The following is a 19,121-nucleotide window of genomic DNA, read 5'->3' as shown; positions in this document are numbered from 1 at the left end:
TCAAGGAAGGCCTCGTCAGGAACTGGGCATCCCCTCTGTTGGTCCCTGTCATGCCCAAGAATATTGACACCCAATATCGGATCCACCGTGAACCTGGATTTGTAAGGCCTCAATTGCCTCAAGATTCCTTGATGATGGAATCCACTCTCAAAAGAGCCAGGAGTACTAGGGGCTATGCCTCGGTGCCCCCAGGCAGAGAATCTAGAACCCTGGATTCTTTTGGGAGGAAGGTGCTGATCTCCCGTATTCAATCTTACCAGCTCTTCAAAAGCGTTGATTTTTTGAAACTCATTGAGACAGCTGTCAGACTTGGTCGATATGCTCTCTGGAGTAGGCCGAGCCTTTTCGCTAGTTGGTCAAGCAGCAGAAGATGTGTTGGAAAGTTTTTGGCCAGGGGCACTTACGACACTTTTTGATGTGGCATCCTGGATCTCTGCTCAGAGTATAGCAATGCGCAGACTCTCATGGTTGCGTGTTTCTGACCTCTGTTCATCAGAGGTTGGCGGATGCCCCTTTCTCGAGGGGATAACCTTCTTTTTGGAGAGACGGTTGAGGAGGTTGCTGACCAAATCAAGAAACAAACTGATACCATCTCATCTCTGTCCCATCTCATACCATCTCATCTCTGCATCTACTTCATCTAGGAGGGTTTTTGGCAAGCCATGGAGTGGTCCTTACTACTATTCTAGGCATAGGTACACTCCTGCGGCTTGTCAGCCTACTTAGCCCCAGCGAGCTCGTTCTCATCAACAGCGTATGCCTAAGGCCCCTGCTGTTCCCCAGTCAAAACAGAGGACGAGCTTTTGACTGGATCCAGCAGAGCATAGCTGCAGTAAAATTGTCTGCCCTGGACGACTTGCTGGTCATGGGAGGTTAAAGATTTTTCACCAATCGTGGTCTCTTATAACCTCCGACTGGTGGGTTCTTCAAATAGTCCGTCTTAGATACGCCCTCAATTGGGTCTTCAGACCTCCATATTGCCCACTGAGAGCTCACTCTTTCAGCTCTCAGCACAGGCAGGTGCTTGCAGAGGAACTCTCTGCCCTTCTGAAGGCACATGCGGTCAAACCCGTTCCACTAGGGGAAGAAGGGCAGGGATTCTATTCCAGGTACTTCTTTGTGCAGAAGAAGACAGAGGGAATGCGTCCCATCCTAGACCTGAGGGCCCTGAACAAGTTTCTAGTCCGAGAAAAATTCAGGATGGTTTCCTTGGGACCCCTTCTCCCTATGAGTCAGAAAAATGATTGGCTATGCTCTCGGGACTTAAAGGATGCATATACTTGCATCCCGATACTTCCAGCCCACCAGAAGTTTCTTTGCTTTCGGCTGGGAACACATCACTTTCAGTACTGTGTTTTGCCTTTTGGCCTCGCGTCAGCTCCCAGGGTCTTCACCAAATGTCTAGCGGTAGTCACAGCATCACTATGCAGACTGTGAGTCCATGTGTTCCTGTATCTTGATGATTGGCTGGTGAACTCCCGGGCGGTGCTTGGGAGTTCATATGGATGACTATTTGGGCACTAGATCTACTAGGGTTTGCTTTAAACTACCCCAAGTCCCATCTGCACCCTGTCCAGCGATTGGAGTTCATAGGAGCCCTGATCGATACACAGAAGGTTTGTGCCTACCTCCCAGAGACAAGAGCGGACAATCTTGTCTCATGCCTCTCAGTAGGTCACAGCTTGGCAGATTACTGGGCTATATGACTTCCACAGTGTACGTTACACCCATGACATGTCTTCACATGAGATCAGATCAATGGATCCTGGTTTCTCAATGGTATCAAGCCAAGGGAAGTCTGCAGGATGTCATCCAAGTGTCCCTAGAGCTTGTTCGCTCTCTCCAGTAGTGAACAATTCGATCCAATTTGATTCTGGGACTTCCATTCCAAATTCCTCAGCCACAAAAAGTGCTGGCGTTGGATGCATCTCTCCTTGGTTGGAGAGCTCATGTAAATGGGCTTCACACTCAAGGAATTTGGTCCCCCCAGGAAATGAATCTTCGGATCAACATCCTGGAGCTTTGAGCGATCTGGAATGCTTTCAGAGATCGGCTGTCTCATAAAATTATTTTCATTCAGACAGACAATTAGGTTGCAGTGTATTACATCAACAAGCAAGGGGGCACCGGATCACACCCTCGGTGTCAGGAGGCCGTCAGGATGTGGCATTGGGCTCGCCACCACTTCATGTTCCTTCAAGCCACTTATCTGACGGGTGCAAACAACAATACCATGGCCGACAGACTGAGCAGTATAATGCAACCCCACGAGTGATCTCTCCATATGGACATGGCCTGCAAGATCTTCCGAGCGTGCCCATGCTGGTGAAAGCAGCTTGCACACCTTGGATTGCAAGAGAGCATTGGCCTACTACATGGAGTGGACAAGGCCCCAGAGACAGTCCACCCAGCTTTTTGTTTCTTTTGATCCCAATAGGATGGGGGTCGCCATTGGGAAACACATCATTTCAATTTGGCTGTCAGATTGTATTTCCTTCACATGCCCAAGCTGGGTAGTCTTTAGGGGGTCACGTCATGTCTCATAATGTTAGAGCCATGGCTGCATCAGTAGCCCACTTGAGGTCAACCTCCATTGAAGAAATTGCAATGCTGTGACATGGTCTTTAGTTCACACATTCACATCACACTACTGCCTTGAGCAGGTTACCTGACAGGACAGTCGGATTGGGCAATCAGTGTTGCAGAATCTTTTTTGGGGTCTAGAATCCAACTCCACCCTCCTAGGCCCTTTTTATGCAGTTCCAGGTTGCACTCTCACTCAATTTGTGTATAGTTTCAGGTTAATCTGTCTCGCCGTTGCGAGGCCCAATTAACCAGTGTTTGTTGTTTTGGGTGAGCCTGGATGCTAGGGATTACCCACTTGTGAGAATATTGGAGCCGGCTTGTCCTCATAGAATGCAAAGATTTACCTGTAGCAGGTATTCTCCGAGGTCAGCAGGCTTCATATTCTCACAATCACGCCCCTTGGAGTTGTCTCCTTGGTTATTTTATTTTATTTTTTGCTTTAGTATTAAACTGAGGAAACTGCGTTTGCACGACAGGCGGGAAGGCACTCACGCATGTGCGGTGGAGCATGGCTTTCGCTCCACAAAATCTCTAGTTTTTACTTTGGCTAAAATGCTGGATCTACTTGTGAGAATATAAAGCCTGCTGTGCTCGGAGAATACCTGCTACAGGTATCTTTGCTTTTCTCCGATTTGTTTTAAATTTACTACTTTGTAGCTTCGTTGTGTGCCCCCTTGTCCTAGTATTTTTGGAAATGTTAAACAAGCGATTCACGTCTACCCGTTCCATTCCACTCAGTATTTTTTATACCTCTATCATATCTCCCTTCAGCCGTCTTTTCTCCAAGCTGAAGAACCCAAGCTGTTTCAGCCTTTCCTCATAGGGAAGTTGTCCCATCCCCTGTATCATTTTCATCGCACTTCTTTGAACTTTTTCTAATTCTACTCTTTTTTTGAGAGGCGGTGACCAGAATTGCACACAGTATTCAAGGTGCGGTTGCACCATGGAGTAATACAAAGGCATTATAACATCCTCATTTTTATTTTTCATTCCTTTCCTAATAATTCCTAACATTCTATTTGCTTTCTTTGCTGCCGCAGCATACAGAGCAGAGGGTTTCCACTTATTGTCAATGATGACTCCTAGATCCTTTTCCTGTTCAGTGACTCCTAACGTGGAACACTGCATCATGTAGCTATAGTTTGGGATCTTCTTTCCCACATGCATCACTTTGCACTTGCTCACATTAAACGGCATCTGCCATTTGGATGCCAAGTCTCCCAGTCTCGTAAGGTCCTCTTGCAATTTTTCACAGTCCTCTTGCGATTTAACAACTTTGAATAACTTTGTGTTGTCGCCAAATGTAATTACCTCACTAGTTATTCCCATATCTAGATTATTTATAAAATATGTTAAAAAGCAGCTGTCCAACACAGACCCATGGGGAGCCCCACTATCTACCCTTCTGCATTGAGAATACTGACCATTTAATACTTCTCTCTGTTTTCTATCCTTTAACCAGTTTTTAATCCACAATAGAAGATTACCTCCTACCCCATGACTTTCCAATTTCCTCTGGAGTCTTTCATGAGTTACTTTGTCAAATGCCTTTTGAAAATCCAGATAAAAGAATATCAACCGGCTCACCTTTCATAGTAACATAGTAATATAGTAAATGACGGCAGAAAAAGACCTGCATGGTCCAACCAGTCTGCCCAACAAGACAAACTCATATGTGCTACGTTTTGTGTATACCCTACTTTGATTTGTACCTGTCCTCTTCAGGGCACAGACCGTATAAGTCTGTCCAGCACTATCCCCGCCTCCCAACCACCAGCCCCGCCTCCCACCACTGGCTCTGGCACAGACCGTATAAGTCTGCCCAGCACTATCCTCGCCTCCCACCACCGGCTGGCTCTGCCACCCAATCTCGGCTAAGCTCCTTAGGATCCATTCCTTCTGAATAGGATTCCTTTATGTTTATCCCACGCGTTTTTGAATTCTGTTACCGTTTTCATTTCCACCACCTCCCGCGGGAGGGCATTCCAAGCATCCACTAATCTCTCCGTGAAAAAATACTTCCTGACATTTTTCTTGAGTCTGCCCCCCTTCAATCTCATTTCATGTCCTCTCGTTCTACCGCCTTCGCACCTCCGGAAAAGGTTCGTTTGCGGATTAATACTTTTCAAATATTTGAACGTCTGTATCATATCACCCCTGTTTCTCCTTTTTCCAGAGTATACATGTGCAGGTCATCAAGTCTCTCCTCATACGTAACGCAAATCCCTTACTATTCTCGTAGCTTTTCTTTGCACCGCTTCAATTCTTTTTACATCCTTCGCAAGGTACGGCCTCCAAAACTGAACACAATACTCTAGGTGCGGCCTCACCAACGACTTATACAGGGGCATCAACACCTCCTTTCTTCTGCTGGTCACACCTCTCTCTATACAGCCTAACAACCTTCTAGCTACGGCCACCGCCTTGTCACACTGTTTCGTCGCCCCTTCAAAGAATTGTAATAAATTGGTAAGGCAAGATTTCTCTTCACTAAATCCATGTTGGCTTTGTTTGATTTATCCATACTTTTGAATATGCTCTGTAATTTTGTTTTTTATAATAGTCTCAGCAGAGACTTATACAAGGGTACTATCACCTCTTTTTTCCTGCTGGCTATTCCTCCTCATAAGCACCTGAGCAGGGCATTTTTCTCTTTACATCTATTTTTCTCCCAGTTACTACTTATGGCTCCAGTACACTTTTTCTTCTTGGCACTGTCCCTTCCTAATTTGTTTCTCCATCTTAAACCACTGTACACTGCAGGAACACAATTTCCACCATCTGTATTCGTCATTTCACCATCTCTTTTTCCTCTTCCTTTTTCTCAGCTCTCAACCTTAAACATTTCCTTCCTTCTATTCATCCATCTCCTTTCTATCTGAGTACATCTCGCCTTCGTCGCTGTCGTCGTACCTCTCCTACTCTTCTCCGTACTCTCTTACTCCTTCTCCTGCTCTCCGCTGGGGACATTAATCCCAATCCTGGTCCTCCACACCTGTCCTCGTCCTATCCATGCAAACGATTCCTGGATGTCTCCAATCTCATCTCTATTCCCCTCCTCCCCCCCTCTTCCCTCCCCTTCTCGTGTGCCCTGTGGAATGCCTGCTCGGTCTGCAACAAACTTTCCTTCACCCATGATCTCGTCATCTCCCATTCCCTTCAACTGCTCGCCCTAATACCATAGATAATTTTGTGGATCAGGATGCAGATTTTGAAGATGATTCGTTCTTTGATTGGGAGCCAGTGCAGCTTTTCTCAGAGGGGTTTAGCACTTTCGAAACACGTTTTTCCAAATATCAGCCTGGCAGCCGTGTTTTGGGTGGTCTGGAGTTTTTTTGCGAGTTGCTCTTTATATCCTGCATAAATTCTGTTGCAGTAATCTGCATGGCTTAGGACCACTGATTGTATTAGGTTTCGAAAAGTTTCCCTCAGGAAGAAAGGTTTTATTCGTTTAAGTTTCCACATTGAGTAGAACATTTTCTTTATTACAGCGTTTACTTGGCTCTCAAGGGTGAGGTTGTGGGCAATTATAACGCCGAGTATTTTTAGGCTGTCTGAAGTAGGGAGGGTGTGTTCTGGGGTGTTTATGGTTGTGAGTTTGTACTTATGTTCAGATGAGAGGATGAGGCAGTGTGTTTTTTCAGTGTTCAGTTGGAGTGAATTTGCCCAGGAGTCCATGATGTTCAGGCCGTCATTGATTTCATTGGTTATTTCTGGCAGGTCATGACTGAAGGGGATGTAGATTGTGACGTCATCTGCATAGATGAACGGGTTGAGGCCTCAGTTGGATAGTGACTTTGCCAGTGGGATCATTATCATGTTGAAGAGTATTGGATAGTGGTGATTCTTGAGGTACTCCGCAGGTAACTTTCCATGGTGGTGATATGTTTGAGTTTGATTTTACTTGGTAACTTCTGGTGGTTAGAAAACCCTTTATCCAGTTAAGCACATTACCTTCAATCCTGAAGTGGCCAAGGAGTCTTAATAGTATGTTGTGGTTTACCATGTTGAATGCGCTTGACATGTCGAATTGGAGGAGAAGTATACTTTTGCCTATGGCTATTTCTTGCTTGAATTTCGCCAGGAGAGTGACTAGGACAGTTTCAGTACTATGGTGGGGGCGGAATCCTGATTGTGAGTCGTGTAGTATTGAGAAATTGTCCATGTATTCTGCAATCTGTTTGGTTACCAAGCTCTCCATCAGTTTGACTACTAGTGGGATTGACGGAACTGGGTGGTAATTAGTTATATCGTTTGTGTTTTTCTTGGTGTCTTTTGGGATTGGGGTGAGTAGGATGTTACTATGTTCCTCGGGGAAGAGTCCTTGTTGTAGCATGAAGTTTAGGTGGGATGTGAGGTCTACTATGAAGCGGTCGGGGGCGGATTTGAGTAGATGACTGGTGTCCCGTTCCGGGCCCTTACCTGCGCTCCAGCGGGGGGGGGGGGGGGGGGGGGGGAGCAATGGTCGGCGGGGCTCGCGGGGTCCAGGGCGGCGGAAACGAGCCGCCGACAGGGCCGGCGTTGCCGCGGGTCGGCCCGAGGCTGGCGACCCGCTGGAGCGAACGCCGGCCTCGGAGAAGGGAACACGCCGGCCAAGATGGCGGCGCTGGCGTCATCGTCTCCCTGGGCCGGAGTGGACCAGCGAGCAAGCCCCGCCTACTCGCGCCGGATTGGCGCACTGAAATAGAGTCTCCACCTGATAGGCAGGCTGGCCAATCCAGGCGCTCCTTGCCTGCCAGGACCGGGGGGATTGGCTCCTCTTCCAGGGAGGGGACGGACTGGCGGGAAATTTAAACAACGGAACGGGAAGGGTCCAGTGCTTCCGTTTCAGATGTCAGAAGCCGACACAGTGGATCTCGGAGTGTTGCTCTTTTGAGACTGTGTTCCTTTGCAGGGCTAGCCGTCCTTGCTAGCCACCTCCAGAGACTGGGTCCATCTTCAGTGCTAGCCGTCCTTGCTAGCCACCTCCAGAGACTGGGTCCATCTTCAGTGCTAGCCGTCCTTGCTAGCCACCTCCAGAGACTGGGTCCATCTTCAGTGCTAGCCGTCCTTGCTAATCACCTCCAGAGACTGGGTCCATCTTCAGGGCTAGCCGTCCTTGCTAGCCACCTCCAGAGACTGGGTCCATCTTCAATGCTAGCCGTCCTTGCTAGCCACCTCCAGAGACTGGGTCCATCTTCAGTGCTAGCCGTCCTTGCTAGCCACCCTCAGAGACTGTGTTCCTATTCAGTGCTAGCCGCCCTAGCTAGCTTTTTCAGAGACTGTGTCCTATTCAGTGCTAGCCGCCCTTGCTAGCTTTTTCAGAGACTGTGTCCTATTCAGTGCTAGCCGTCCTCGCTAGCTTTTTCAGAGACTGTGTTCCTCTTCAGTGCTAGCCGTCCTTGCTAGCTGCCCTTCAGAGACTGAGTTGCTGACTACCAGCCAGGCAGGCCGTCACCCCACGGTTCCAGCAGTCCTGCTGGCCGCCTGCAGCTGGGGGCTCAACCCTTGGTGAACGGCGGTCGCTGCGGGTGAAGATTCGGGGTGCGCGGCTGTCCTCTGAGGTCTTGCGGGGCCTCAGGGAACATAAGGGCTCACCTATAACAGAAACAGGACACTGGGACATATATCCAGTTTGCAGTGGGTGTTGGCAAACCTATGAGTCGCTTTTGTAACTGATTCAGTGGTGAGGAGGGTAAATGTTGACCAGCTGCGGTCAGCTGGGCATCCACCAGGGATTAGGTCCAGGTCATTGAAGTATTTTTCTGTCGGTTTTGTGTTAAGGAAGTGTGCTGCTTAATTTTTAAATTTTTTTGTTAAAGTAGTTGGCAAGTTTGTCTGCAGGTGGGGATGTCTGTGTTGGTTGTGATAGGGGTGGTGTCTAATAGATTATTTATGAGTTGAAATAGTTTCTTCATATCTTCGTAATCCGGCCCTATTTTAGTTTTGTAGTAGGACCTTTTGATATGTTTTATTGCATATTTTTATTTCCTGTATATTTGCTGCCATGCATTGAGTGTATGTTGAGTGTATGTTCATCTTTGTGTTTTTTTTTCCATGCTCGTTCAAGTTTCCTGGTTTGTGTTTTGTTTTTTTTTAATTCGTCATTGAACCATGGTATTGATTTTTGTCTTGTTGTTCTTGTGGTTAAGGGTGCTATTTTGTTTAGAACGCTTCTGCATCTATCCTCCCAATGATTGAGGTAGTGTATGGAATCCGTTTGTGTTTTCCATTCATTGTCATAAATCAGTTGCCAGAATACTTGTGAATCTATTTGCCCTCTCGTGGTGTAAGTTGTGTGTGTTGGTGTGTGGTTTAATCCCTTCTTCCGCCAGTTTAGGGATAGGTTCAATTTGTAGTGGTCGGTCCAAGGTGTTTCTGTCCATTTGATGTCTGTTATTAATAGGTTATTATCTGTGGACAGTTTGTGTGATAAAAGGTCTAATGTGTGTCCCCTTGGTGTGGGTAGCTTGCATGTGAGGCCATTTGAGATCCCAGGACTGTAGGAAGTCTTTGCATTCACATGCAATGGTGGAGTTGGGGTCTTCTAGGTGAAGGTTTATATCACCTAGTATTAGTGTGTTGGAGTTGTTTACACAGGTGTTTGAGATGAATTCCGTGAAAATAGGTTGGCTTTCGTTCCAGCTGCCTGGCGGGTCTGTAAAACAGGACACAGTTCAGATGATCGATCAGGGATTTGTTATGGATTCTGAATGATACAATTTCTAGTTGGGGTGTTATGGATTTGGCAGTTGTTTCGGTGGTGAATTTGGGTCGGTAGATTATTGCTATTCCTCCTCCTCTCTTTTTCGTTCTGGTCCAATGAGTGGTTTTGTAACCAGGAGGGCCTGACTGCCACAAATTCTAGCCTTTCTTCAAGAAGGGCTTAAGAAAGGTCTTTCAGTTTGTTTAAACTTCAGGTAGCAGCTTTGGATTATTTTCGTGGTTCAACAGTCTTCATTGCCAGTGCATCTAGATGTAGTACCTTTCTTGAGAGATTTCTAAGAAAGGTCTTTCAATTTGTTGAAACTTCAGGTAGCAGCTTTGGCTTATTTTCGTGGTTCAACAGTCTTCATTGCCAGTGCATCTAGATGTAGTACCTTTCTTGAGAGGTTTCAATCAGGTTAGGTTACCCCATCAGTGAGAACAAGCAGCCTGCTTGTCCTCGGAGAAAGCGAATGCTACATACCTGTAGAAGGTATTCTCCGAGGACAGCAGGCTGATTGTTCTCACAAACCCGCCCGCCTCCCCTTTGGAGTTGTGTCTTCCCTTGACTTTGTCTTGCTACATACGGGACTGACGAACACGAGCCGGTTTCGGGCGGGAAGACGGCCGCGCATGCGCGGTGCGCATCAGCGCGCGAGGACTAGCAAAGGCCTTTGCTAGTAAAGTGTTCCGATTGGAGGGGCTGCCGTGGACGTCACCCATCAGTGAGAACAATCAGCCTGCTGTCCTCGGAGAATACCTTCTACAGGTATGTAGCATTCGCTATCAGGTAAGAACTAAGTTTTCCTTATTCATTCCCACCCACAAGTACAATGCCTTTCAAACTAGAGTTGATATTTTCAAGTTTACTAGAAATTAGTCACCACCATCTTTCAGAAAAAATCTTTTACTTTTTAACAATTTTATTGATGACACAGCACAAACAATACAAAATTCACAAGCCATTCCCAGAATACGACATGAACTAATGAGCAACCTACAATCATGACAGAAGTATTAGTCATCACATTTTCCCCCATTAACTCCCAACTTATCCTCCCCTACCCGAACCTCTATATCCCCTCCCGCAGTCCCCCCTCTCTACCCCTCCTTGCCCCCCTAATATTCTCCTCCCCCTTACCTCCCCCCTCCCTTGTCCCCCCCCCATTCCAGGCAGAAACATGTCTCCAATAGCCCATGGAGATTGACCTCTTCATTAACCAAGACCCCTCAGCTGATTTAGAATGGAACTTCGGGCCCTAGGGGCCAGAGTATTAATATATGGTTACCATACTAGGTAGAATTTACGCTGTGTTTTAGGTTTGTAGTATGAATCTCTCAGCTCCAGTAGCAGCAGCACATGCCACCTGTTGCGCCATTGCCAAAACGACGGAGATTCCAAATGTATCCAATTGACTAAAATGCATTTCTTCCCCACTATACACATTTTATAGATTAGCAGATTATGGCAAACAGTACCTTTCCCCATCAGCAAGTCGACCCCCAAAAGGGCCGTGTCTGGTGTCAATGTCACCCTCCACCCCAGGATGTCCCCTAAGAACTTCGCTATCTGCTCCCAGTATTCATGGATCGCTGCGCAGGCCCACGTTGCATGATAATAAGTATAATCAGGATCTCCGCACCTGCCACAGGCAGACGATTCCGCCCTGCCCATCTGAAATAATCACGATAGCGAAGTGTATGCCCTGTATATACTTCGTCCTTGGCATTCCCTCAATTCCGCACTACTAATCTTTTCTTTTATTTGCCTCAAGCTACCCAGCAATAAGCCTATACTAATTTGTTTCTGTATGTCTGCCTTCAGAAAAAATCTTTTAATCACATGGTATTTTATCTGTGCTGAAAACTATCAGCAATCGGAACTGACTTTCCTATATGCAGTATAGCACGCACCAAAATGAGACTACCACCAGGCTACTGTACCCCCCTGGTGGTAATTTCAGATTTGCCGCGTGCCCATAACTCCTGGATGATTTGTTTATTCCCTTCCACGCATGGCGTTTCTGGTGGTAATTGGCACTTGGCGCGCGCTGACCGGTCACCGTGCGTGTAGCGTGTGAGCCCTTACAGCTAGATCAATGGGTGGCGTTAAGGGCTCAGGCTGGTTTTAGGCACATTCTGGTTTCAGTTTTACCACATGCCCTTTTCCTGTCCCATTAAAAAACCCCCCCTTTTTTCAGATGTGATAAACACTGGCCCAGCGCGCGCCCACACTACCACAGGCCGCTTTTTACCACAGCTTAGTAAAAGGACCCCATAAAGAGTAGTGCATGTTTCTTCAAATGTCTATGATTCCAGTTTGACACGCTATATTGTCTGCCTGTCCATTTAGTCTTCATTTTAGATTTCTGTTGTGCTGGATATTTCATAGAAATAGTGTTTGTGTTAAAATACTCACAAAATCGATTACATTTCAAAGCAATTTTTCTGTCAGAGGGTGGACACCTATTTGGTACTCTTGTGATAACCAGACACTGTTATCCTGCCAGATCAACTTTGTGAAAATTTAGAATTGGCTTAGTGAAATATAAATGCTGTAAGCATGGTAGGATTTCTGGCTTTGTTTCTTCTTACAGACCTTTTTATGGGTATCATGAGAAGGAGAAACAGTTTATGAAGATCTACCTTTACAACCCTTCAATGGTGAAAAGGTATGGAAAAAGCAAATGTAAAATTAAGTTTTGTACAGACTGTTAAATTGCATGATAACATGCGTAAAAGGGCAAGCCCATTGCGTCATTTTACTATGCAGGAGACTTGGATTCCTCTCTTACCTCCCCCTATACTCCCCACCCCAGGAACACCATTCATCAGGTAAGTTACTCTTACCTCTGCTCTTCGATTCCACTGCCAGTCCAGACTCCGTTCCTTCCATCTTGCTGCACCATATGCCTGGAGTAGAATTCCCGAGTTGGTATGCCATGCACCGTTCCTTGTCATCATGCAGATGCAGCCATTACAGATGGGTTGTGTCCATCAACCAGCAGAGGGAGATAGAGAGCACACTTTTTCAGTGCCTCATACCAGCTTGCTCCACTGCCTCTCTTCAGTATTCTCTATCTCCCCTAGCAGAGTGGCTGCAGCTTCTCCGAGCTCCATCTAAAATCTGCCTGGAGGTTGCTCCTGTGCTTTTGCCAGTTGTTAGCAGGGGTGTTGGAGGCTATAGCAGCTTCACTTTAAAGGCACATAGGTTCGCCCTTTCCCTGCCTTACCCATACCTCCGTGGATGTGGACACATTGCTTAGCTTTCCCTGTCCTTCCCCACCAACAGTGGATGCAGGCACATAGGTTCGCCCTTTCCCTGCCTTTCCCACTCACCTGAGCCTCCGGAGTTCTATTTACCTCTGCTTTCCTCACAGCGTTAAAAAAAAAAAAAAAGGAACAGAGGGGTTTTTTCCTTGCCTTTTTCTGTGGGACCAGAGCTGTGATACTCGGTCCAGTGAGGTAAGAGTGTTTTCTGACTCCTCCGGGGTGGGCCCGCGATCGATTTGGCGCAAACCGCCATTTTGGATTTTACCGCCGTTTTTCGGCGATGGCTGCGGAGACAGTAAAGCGCTGTTCCAAGTGTGGCAAGCGCAGATCAGCAGCGGGGCTCTGTAAATCGTGCTGTACAGACGTTAGAGCCGGCCCGAGCATGGCGAGCGACGATTCTTCGCGCTCTGAGCTGGCAGCGGACGCCATTTTGAATTTACCACATGGCGCGACCTCCGCTGAGACGGAGAGTCCTGAACCCGGGGGGAGGCCTCGGAGTGAGGCTGATATGAGAGCTACTAGCCCCGGCAGAGATCCTGGTGCCCAGGGTGAGTTTTTCTCCCCTGATTTTGTCTTATTAATGCATAAAGTATACATGCTTAAAAGAGCTCTCCCACAAAGCCCTGCAGGGGCCTCTTCTAATGCCCCCCACGGTGGATTCTAGCCTGGGTATGCCCTCTGAGGCGTTATTCCCTGATAATTGGCAGAATATGAAGCGCAGAAGGGCTCTTTCCCCTTCAGAGAGTGCTGCACCTCCATTTTCCTCCCCGTGGTCGGGCTGCGAGGATTCGGAGGACTCTGGCAGGCCTTCATGGTCTGAGGAGCCAGAGTCTGGTGCAGAAGTGACTCAGGATCTGGACGATCCCTCCGCGGTGAGGATTTTCCACCGTGATGAGCTGCCAGCGCTTATTTCTGATGCCCTGCAGGCTCTCTCTATTGAGGACCCTGCCAGTGGCACAGCCTCCTCTGTGAATCCTAGGATGGCTAGTACCAAAAAGCCTGCTCGAGCCTTTCCTTTGCATGACTCCATACAAGAGCTTATTTCGGCTCAATGGGCTGACCCCGAGGGACCTTTGAAAGTTCCAGGGCTATGGGGCAATTATACCCTCTGAGTGAGGAGCATATGGCTTGCTTTGCTATGCCTAAAGAGAACTACCCTCCCTGTTGAAAGAGGTGTTGCCCTGAAGGATATTCAAGACCGTAGACTGGAATCAGCACTTAAACGGTCATTTGAACTTGCAGGTCTCACTATTCGGGCGTCTGCATTCAGTTGTTATGCTTTTAGAGCCTGCCTGGCTTGGTTGCAACAGGCAGTGGAACAGCCCGGTGATGGAGCGGAGCCCTTTTCAGATGTGGCTCCGCGGATGGAGTCGGCCTTGTCCTTTCCTGCTGACGCCCTTTATGATATTGTCAGAGCTTCGGCTAAACACATGGCATTTGGCTACGGCATTGGGCGGCGGACATGGCCTGTAAGCAAAGGTTGGTGAAGTTGCCCTTTCAAGGCCTTCTCCTGTTTGGTGAGGAGTTGGAGAAAATTGTGAAGGGCCTGGATGAGGCTAAACCCCAGCGCTTGCCCGAAGATAGGCCTCGGCCTTCCTCTAAGGATGCGGCGGTCCACTCCTCTTACAGACCTCGCTTCCGTGAAGCTTGAAGGTACCGCCCGGGGCGTTCTGCTGGGTTCACTTCTCGTGCCCGTTTTTAGTAGAGGAACTCCTTTCGCTCAGACAAACGTTCCACAGCCACTGGCTCAAGGCCTGGAGTTCATGGGCGACCCTCTCAATGATGGTGCGCTGGCCCTCTCCTCGAGCCCTGTCATCGGAGGATGTCTTTCCCTCTTTGCCGAGGAGTGGGCCAACATTTCCTCATATCAGTGGGTCTTGGACCTGATCAGAGACGGTTACAGAATAGAATTCGACGCCCCTGTAAGAGACGTGTTTGTGGAGCCCGATGCGGTTATGCCGCCAAACGGGCGGCGGTAGAGGAGACTTTGCAAGGTCTGATTCAGATAGGGGCCTTGTCCCCAGTACCTCCCGCGGAACACGGCTGCGGCCGCTACTCCATCTACTTTGTGCTGCCGCGAAATGGAGGGTCTTTTCGCCCTATTCTGGACTTAAAAGAATTAAACAAGTCCCTGAGAGTGCGGCATTTTCACATGGAAACCCTGCGCTCCGTCATTGCGGCGGTACAGGCTGGAAAGTTTCTCACGTCTCTGGACCTGAAAGAAGCTTACTTGCTTGCCGGCCGGCCTCCGCCTGATGCCTTTAAGGCGCATTCCACTAGAGGAATTTCCTCTTCTTGGGCTGAAACTGGAGCACTCTCTCTTCAAGAGATTTGTAGTGCAGCAACATGGGCTTCTAAGCTCTCTTTTGCCCGACATTACAGGCTGGATGTGGCTGCCAGGAGGGACGCACATTTTGGAGCGCAAGTGCTGGCGCGTGGTGTGGCTTGTTCCCACCCCATCTAGGGATTGCTTTGATACATCCAATCTGTAATGGCTGCATCTGCTTGATGACAAGGAAGGGAAAATTAGGTTCTTACCGTGATAATTTTCTTTCCTTTAGTCATAGCAGATGCAGCCATGATCCCTCCCTGTCTGATTGCTATCTGCTGTAAATCTATTTCAGGTTCTGTTCATGTTTCCTAGAGATTCTGTCCTTGGGAGAAAGTCGGAAAACAGTCTTCAGGATTCTTGTTCAATTAAAGGAGGATGACTTAATTCCCTCCAGTTTCATGTTTTGGAGGATGAGTTTATTCCCTCCGGGAGGATGAGTTTATTCCCTCCAGTTATGTCTCAGTGGAGGATGAGTTTATGCCCTCCGGGAGGATGTTTAATTCCCTCCATTCTGAGTTAATGCCCTTTGTTGTAGGGCCATCGTTCGCTGTGAGGAAAGCTCATGTTATTCCCATTGCGGTTTGCCATACTGCTTTGGAATCTTCAAATACTGAAGAGAGGCAGTGGAGCAAGCTGGTATGAGGCACTGAAAAAGTGTGCTCTCTGTCTCCCTCTGCTGGTTGATGGACACAACCCATCTGTAATGGCTGCATCTGCTATGACTAAAGGAAAGAAAATTATCACGGTAAGAACCTAATTTTCCCTTTTTGGTTCTATTTAAATCCAGGCTAAAAGCCCACCACCTTGAGGCTGCTTTTAACTCTTAACCCTTTATTCACCTGTTCAGTACCTATGTTGCTTTATTCATTTCCAATAATAAATGTAACTCCTTAACCCCTTTTTTGTTCTGTTCATCTGTCTTGAACAGATTGCAAGCTTTTGTTGAGCAGGGACTGTCAAGTATGTGTTTGTGTACAGCGCTGCATATGTGTAGTAGCTATACTGCTCAAAAATAGGAAGTATGTCCACTCAATATATATTGGATTTCTACGTAACCCCCCCAGGATGCTCAATATTTCATATGCGAAAGGCAGTAAGTTTAATGCAGAGAAACCAAGCAAAACATGTTTTTTTTCCATTTTCCCATAATTAGCCAGAAAGGACTTATTTCCTTCTGCCATTGCAGGGCAGTATAGAAATGATTAGTAGTATTGTGCAGAGTGAGAAGTGGTGCCATGCCTTCAAGTCTACACCCTCGTGGTGTGACATGCTGGGCTACTTCTCATTAGGAAAAACCATTTCCTTCACATTGTAGGAAATGAAGTAGATACACCGGAAGTTGTAGAGCTCCAAACGGTGTGCCTAACAGAGATCTGAGGTTGTTAAAGGTCTCCTGATGAAGCTATAAGGAAACACAGCCAGTGATGGGACCAAAAACGGGAACTATAATTAACATATGGGACCAGCAGAAATTTTAATCACAGTGATGTCTGATATCCTATACCTTATTTGAGGACTTGAAGTTCTTCTGCTTCATGGACTTGTGATTAAAAGGTTAGCACTCCCATGAGGGGGTCAAGCCTGAATTGAAGATAGAATCTTGTACAAATAGATTTGGAACTTTCATTTGTCCTGATTTTAACAGCTGCTTTTTGAAGAAGGACATTAGTAGTTTTGAGTAGGAGGGGACGGGATACCATGAGATCATTTAATATAAAAATTAATAGATGAATGTGTATTAAAAATTATGATTTAGAATTTGAAATGCATGTATGAATGAGTTATTTATTATGATTATTCAGTTTTGAAATTGTATTAGCCAAGGTAAATTGGCATTAGGAAAAAACAGGTATTTAATTTAAAGGAAGGAGGTAGGTGTAGTAGGAATTCCATTTCCACATAGTTCAAATCAATTACCGTGGTGAGTCACTTCATTGAACTGATTCAAAGTTAACCAGGTCTTCCCCTCCATTCCCTGCAGGTACATCATGCATGTTCTCTGAAAACAAGCCATTTGTTTTGCAAACATGTAATTTTTTTAACAAGAAAAACTCCATGTTTCCAACATTTCAATTAAAATGTTTAATTGAGATTGATCGCTCAAAGGACTAATAATCTCCCTCCCACCCTCTGATCCAATAGCTCCCCCTCTCCCTCTCCTGTTCCTGTAGGCCTATAATCTCTTTCCCAGGGTCCAACCTCTTTCCCTCTCTCTTTCCTTCCTCTTCTCTCCTTCCCATTGACCAGCATCTCCCCTCCAGCCCTATTCCTATTCTCTCTCTCATATCCCTTCCCTCCACCTCTGGATCCAACATCTCCATCTCTTCCTCCCATTGTCTAGCAGCTCTCGCTCTCTCTCTTCTGGTGTGCAGCTTGACATCTCTCATTCCCCTCCTCCTCATGCCCGGAGTTCAGACCCACCCCCTCCCCACTGGTCTTCTGTTGGTCCCCAGCAGCGGGCAGTGATGCACTACGCTGCCTGCGGCCTGTTCTGAAGGCTTTCCCTCTAACCCGTCCTGCCCACCACTCTGACGTTACTTCCTGTTTCAACATTGGGTGAGATGGTCCAGAGGGAAGCTTCACAGCAGACCTTAGGCAGCATATGTGCATAGCTGGCTGCTGCTGGGAACCAGTAGAAGACCATGTTTAAAGTAGTTCCCAGGGTAGAAGACGTGTTGAGAGAGGAGGAGATGCCTGATCAACCAAGGATGGTTTGGGCAAACAATCAACTGTGTGATCTGCAAACAGTGGAAGTATACATCTTGGCCAGGTGGGGGCTAATATGAGCCAGAAGCAATTTTTTAAAATTTGACTTGAAAACCATCTGGACCCGGGCGCCTTACTAGGGCACTAGATTGGATAGCAAGCTGATTTCATCTAGCATGAAGGTCGCATTGAGCGTGGTGGTTTGGAAGGCCTGATACTGGGCAAGTCCAGATTTTCCAAAAAAAAAAAAAAAAAGCAGGCTGGGCATATGATCCTCAGATCTGTAAAGAGTTTCAAAAAACTGCCAAAAATGGAATTGATTTCCAATCTGAATGAGTAAGTGAGCCTTTGGCTCTGTGTAGTTGTAAAACCTTTTTAGGACCAGTGCGAGCATGAATTAAATGCGGACATAAGTTGGCCGCTTTTATGCCATGAAGATATAACTGATATTTATAATATGCTAGGGATTTAACAGCCCACTGATGCAGAAGCGCGGTCAGATCCTTAGTTCGAGCTTGTAGGAGATGTGGAAAAAATAATCCTGCCATCTATGATGGAGAAAGTCATGAAATTGAGAATCAGTGTACAATTCTAAAGGAAATCTCCACTGAAAGCAAGCGGACCCTCTCCCCAAGTTGGAACCAGACTAATGCATGATCAGAAATCCCATATGGACCAAATTCTGCTGAAGGACGTTAGAAAACAAGTCCAGAGAAACCAAAAGATAGTCAATTCTGGCCTGGGAGGAGTGTGCACGGGAAAGGTGTGTATATTTTCAGTTGCCTAGGTGTAGCGTTCGCTACACATCAGTGAGATTCAATGCGCTACAAAGTAGAGGTAAGTCCCTTATCCGGTTCAAACCAAGCCCGACTATGAGGATGTGATTTATCTACCAGTGGGTTTGTGCTTACAATCAGATGGTTGTCTACTAGAGGAGATAGGATCTTAATCAATTTACAAAAAACTTGATTGTTTAAAGACAGGTATATAAAAGTTACATATCCATAGATTTTGATGTGCTGTGATCACCTGAACCAGCATATATCTGCCATCTACACTCTGGGTGATTTTATGGGTTCGGACATCTAAACCCTTGTGAAATAAAATTAACACCCCCGTCTTACAGTTTACCACTGGAGATTCCATTATGTGATGCACCCACCACTTCCTAAATTTCTGATGTTCAACTGAAGATAAGTGGGTTTCTTGCAGTAAAGCTATATCAACCCATTGTCTCTGTAAGGCTTGCAATATTTTTTGACGTTTAATAGGTGGTTACTCCTCTAGCATTCCAAGAGGCAATTTTATTTGTACACCTCACCAAAAAGAACAGAGAGAAAAAACCCATAAAGTATGAATAACACTGGAGAGACCATTCCAGCCAGTGGCCTCCCCTATAAAAAAAGAACAAATGGAATATACAGAATGTCCTGGGAGCTTGATGTAGAAGACTGTTTGTGGAAGATACCAAATTGCAAAAAAAAAAAAAAATCCCAAAAAGGAGAAGTAAAGAGGCAAAGATCCCAATTGAGAGGGCTAA

The 19,121-nt window shown here is 46.6% G+C and overlaps 1 protein-coding gene across 2 annotated transcripts in view; it reads left to right on the top strand.

The window, feature by feature from the left end:
- REV3L (REV3 like, DNA directed polymerase zeta catalytic subunit) overlaps window positions 1–19,121 on the top strand; it is a 567,479-nt gene that overhangs the window by 59,733 nt on the left and 488,625 nt on the right. For both annotated transcript variants that reach the window (XM_030199216.1, XM_030199218.1), the window contains exon 3: window positions 11,868–11,942. In XM_030199216.1, the coding sequence (XP_030055076.1) occupies window positions 11,868–11,942 (75 nt within the window). The remainder of the gene's footprint in view (window positions 1–11,867; window positions 11,943–19,121) is intronic.

The sequence above is a fragment of the Microcaecilia unicolor genome, chromosome 3 (assembly GCF_901765095.1).
Source record: "Microcaecilia unicolor chromosome 3, aMicUni1.1, whole genome shotgun sequence".
NCBI lineage: Eukaryota > Metazoa > Chordata > Amphibia > Gymnophiona > Siphonopidae > Microcaecilia > Microcaecilia unicolor.
This window is presented reverse-complemented; position numbering and strand designations above follow the sequence as displayed.